General features: G+C 54.6%; 1 protein-coding gene across 1 annotated transcript; it reads left to right on the top strand.

The window, feature by feature from the left end:
- Nucleotides 1-983: 983 nt before the first annotated feature.
- Nucleotides 984-2,101, top strand: LOC148217278 (olfactory receptor 14J1-like). Its single transcript, XM_088158754.1, has 2 exons — nucleotides 984-991; nucleotides 1,303-2,101. Exons 1-2 carry the CDS (start codon nucleotides 984-986, stop codon nucleotides 2,099-2,101), a joined length of 807 nt encoding a protein of 268 aa, XP_088014880.1.
- The last annotated feature ends 475 nt before the right edge of the window (nucleotides 2,102-2,576 follow it).

Below are 2,576 nucleotides of genomic sequence, written 5' to 3'. Positions count from 1 at the left end.
GAGGAGGAGGAGGAGGAGGAGTAGGAGGAGGAGGAGGAGGAGGAGGATGTGCTGCAGAGCGGGGCTGCCCTGGGCACCGTCAGAGGGACAGGGCAGGACGGCTCCTGCTGCCAGGGACGGCTGCAGGGGCTGAAGCTGGGGCTGCAGCCAGGGCTGCCCAGGGCTGTCCTGCAGAGCAGCTCCTGCAGCCCTCAGGGCTCTTGGCCAGCCCAGCCCATGTGCCACCTGCCAGGGACAGCTCTCAGCCTGCCTGGCAGCTCCCCATGCACTGTGGGGAGAAGTTGGAGGTGCAAGGAGCCACCCCCATCAGGGCAGATTCCTCCTGCTGTGGAGATGGTGCTGCATGGCCAGGGCTGCTCTCAGCTTCCTCCTCAAGGCAAGGCAAAGGGGCTGTCAGGTGTGTCTGTGTCACTGACACTCCTGCACTGTCCCACTGGGCATCAGCACATCTGCCTCCCATCTCCCTCACAAAGTGCCTCCTCACCCTCCTGTGCCTCCAGACAGCAGCAGCAGCACCTTGGCTTGCAGCATCTGAGTTTGTGTGAGCTGCCCTTAAGGCCCTGCTGGCAGGGAGATGGCCCTGGGCAGTGCCCTGTGCTGGGAGGGGTGTGCAGGGCAGAGCTGAGGCCCCAGGGCTGGGCTGGGCTCTGGCAGCAATGGCAGGGACAAGGCTTGGATAGAGAGAAACAGCTCCCAGTAGGCAGAACTGCAGGCAGCAGAGAGTCAGACCAACATTTGGTATGCCTCTCTCTCTTGATCAGAATAGGGCAAAAAAGAGTTTAGGGAAAAGTGTTTTGAAATTGGAGCCTTCAAAAAGGCTTCTTTAATTTTCCAGCACATTTGAAGTGCGATCACCTTGAATTAGAGGCAGGTATTATAAGCAAAGGGCAGCTGTATGGGATCAGGTCAGACTGCACTGTGTCAAATGTAGCCTTGTTTCTCCTCTGGGCTCCTCAGCATTCATACTGAGATAAATGCTGACGATGAGGCAGTAACTCAGCAGCAGAAACTCAAATTCAAAAATAAAAGTTTTTAGTGAAGTTCCCCCACAGGAAGAAAAGCAGTTTTGAGAGGATTCCTATCTGAATTGTACAGGATTGTCTCAAGGAAATGTCTCCCAGCTTATCAATGTGTTCTTTTAACAGCCCACAATGCCCAGAGTGAGGAAATGTCCAACAGCAGCTCCATCAGCCACTTCCTCCTGCTGCCATTGGCAGACACGCGGCAGCTGCAGCTCCTGCACTTCTGCCTCTTCCTGGCCATCTCCCTGGCTGCCCTCCTGGCCAACGGCCTCATCATCAGCGCCGTAGCCTGCGGCCACCACCTGCACACCCCCATGTTCTTCTTCCTGCTCAACCTGGCCCTCAGCGACCTGGGCTCCATCTGCACCACTGTCCCCAAAGCCATGCACAATTCCCTCTGGGACACCAGACACATCTCTTACACTGGATGTGCTGCACAGGTGTTTTTCTTTCTGTTCTTCATCTCAGCAGAGTATTTCCTCCTGACCCTCATGTGCTACGACCGCTACGTGTCCATCTGCAAACCCCTGCACTACGGGACCCTCCTGGGCAGCAGAGCTTGTGCCCACATGGCAGCAGCTGCCTGGGCCAGTGGCTTTCTCAATGCTCTGCTTCACACAGCCAATACATTTTCCCTGACCCTGTGCCATGGCACTGCCCTGGGCCAGTTCTTCTGTGAAATCCCACACATCCTCAAGCTCTCCTGTTCACACTCATACCTCAGGAAATTTGCAGTTTCTGCATTCACTAGCTCCTTAGCAGTCATCTGTTTTGTGTTCATTGTTTTCTCCTATGTGCAGATCTTTAGGGCTGTGCTGAGGATCCCCTCTGAGCAGGGATGGCACAAAGCCTTTTCCACCTGCCTCCCTCACCTGGCTGTGGTCTCCCTGTTTCTCAGCACTGCAGTGTTTGCCTACCTGAAGCCCCCCTCCAGCTCCTCCCCATCCCTGGATCTGGCAGTGTCAGTTCTGTACTCAGTGGTGACTCCAGCCCTGAATCCCCTCATCTACAGCCTGAGGAACCAGGAGCTCAAGGCTGCAGTGTGGAGAATGATGACTGGAGGGTTTAACAAAGAGTAAACTCCTTGCCAATTTCTACAAATCACTTGCAATAAAGTCATCTTCGACAGAACTTCTTTGGTTTGGTGGGTGAATTTTTCTTTTCTGTCACTTGCCTTAGTATTTTATTATACTCCACAAAGAAATGTCATTTTTCGTGCATTATTCCATTTTGTTTCTTCCCATGTTTCTTGCACATAGTGTCACTAAGGAGCTGCCATCTCAGTGACTTTAAATTAATTGAAGGCTCTCTCTCCCAGTAAAGTTTTCTCCAGAGATGCCCCTTTTGTTCCCTTCTCTGGAGCTGCAGCAGCAATGTCTGTGTGCAGAGCTGGGGCAGATCAGTGCTGGCACAGCAGCTGTGCCCAGCAGCAGCAGCACTTGGTGTTGCCAGTGCTGCTCCCGTGCCACTGCCCCGCTGCCCTCCTGGCCCTCGTGTTGCTGCAGGGCCTGAGTGCTCTCGGGGCCGGGCACAGCCCTGGGGGTGGCAGTGCCG

Source organism: Sturnus vulgaris, unplaced genomic scaffold, assembly GCF_052056855.1.
Source record: "Sturnus vulgaris isolate bStuVul1 unplaced genomic scaffold, bStuVul1.hap1 Scaffold_87, whole genome shotgun sequence".
Classification (NCBI taxonomy): Eukaryota; Metazoa; Chordata; class Aves; order Passeriformes; family Sturnidae; genus Sturnus; species Sturnus vulgaris.
The sequence above is the reverse complement of the archived record's forward strand: the minus strand, read 5'-3'. Positions and strand labels throughout refer to the sequence as shown.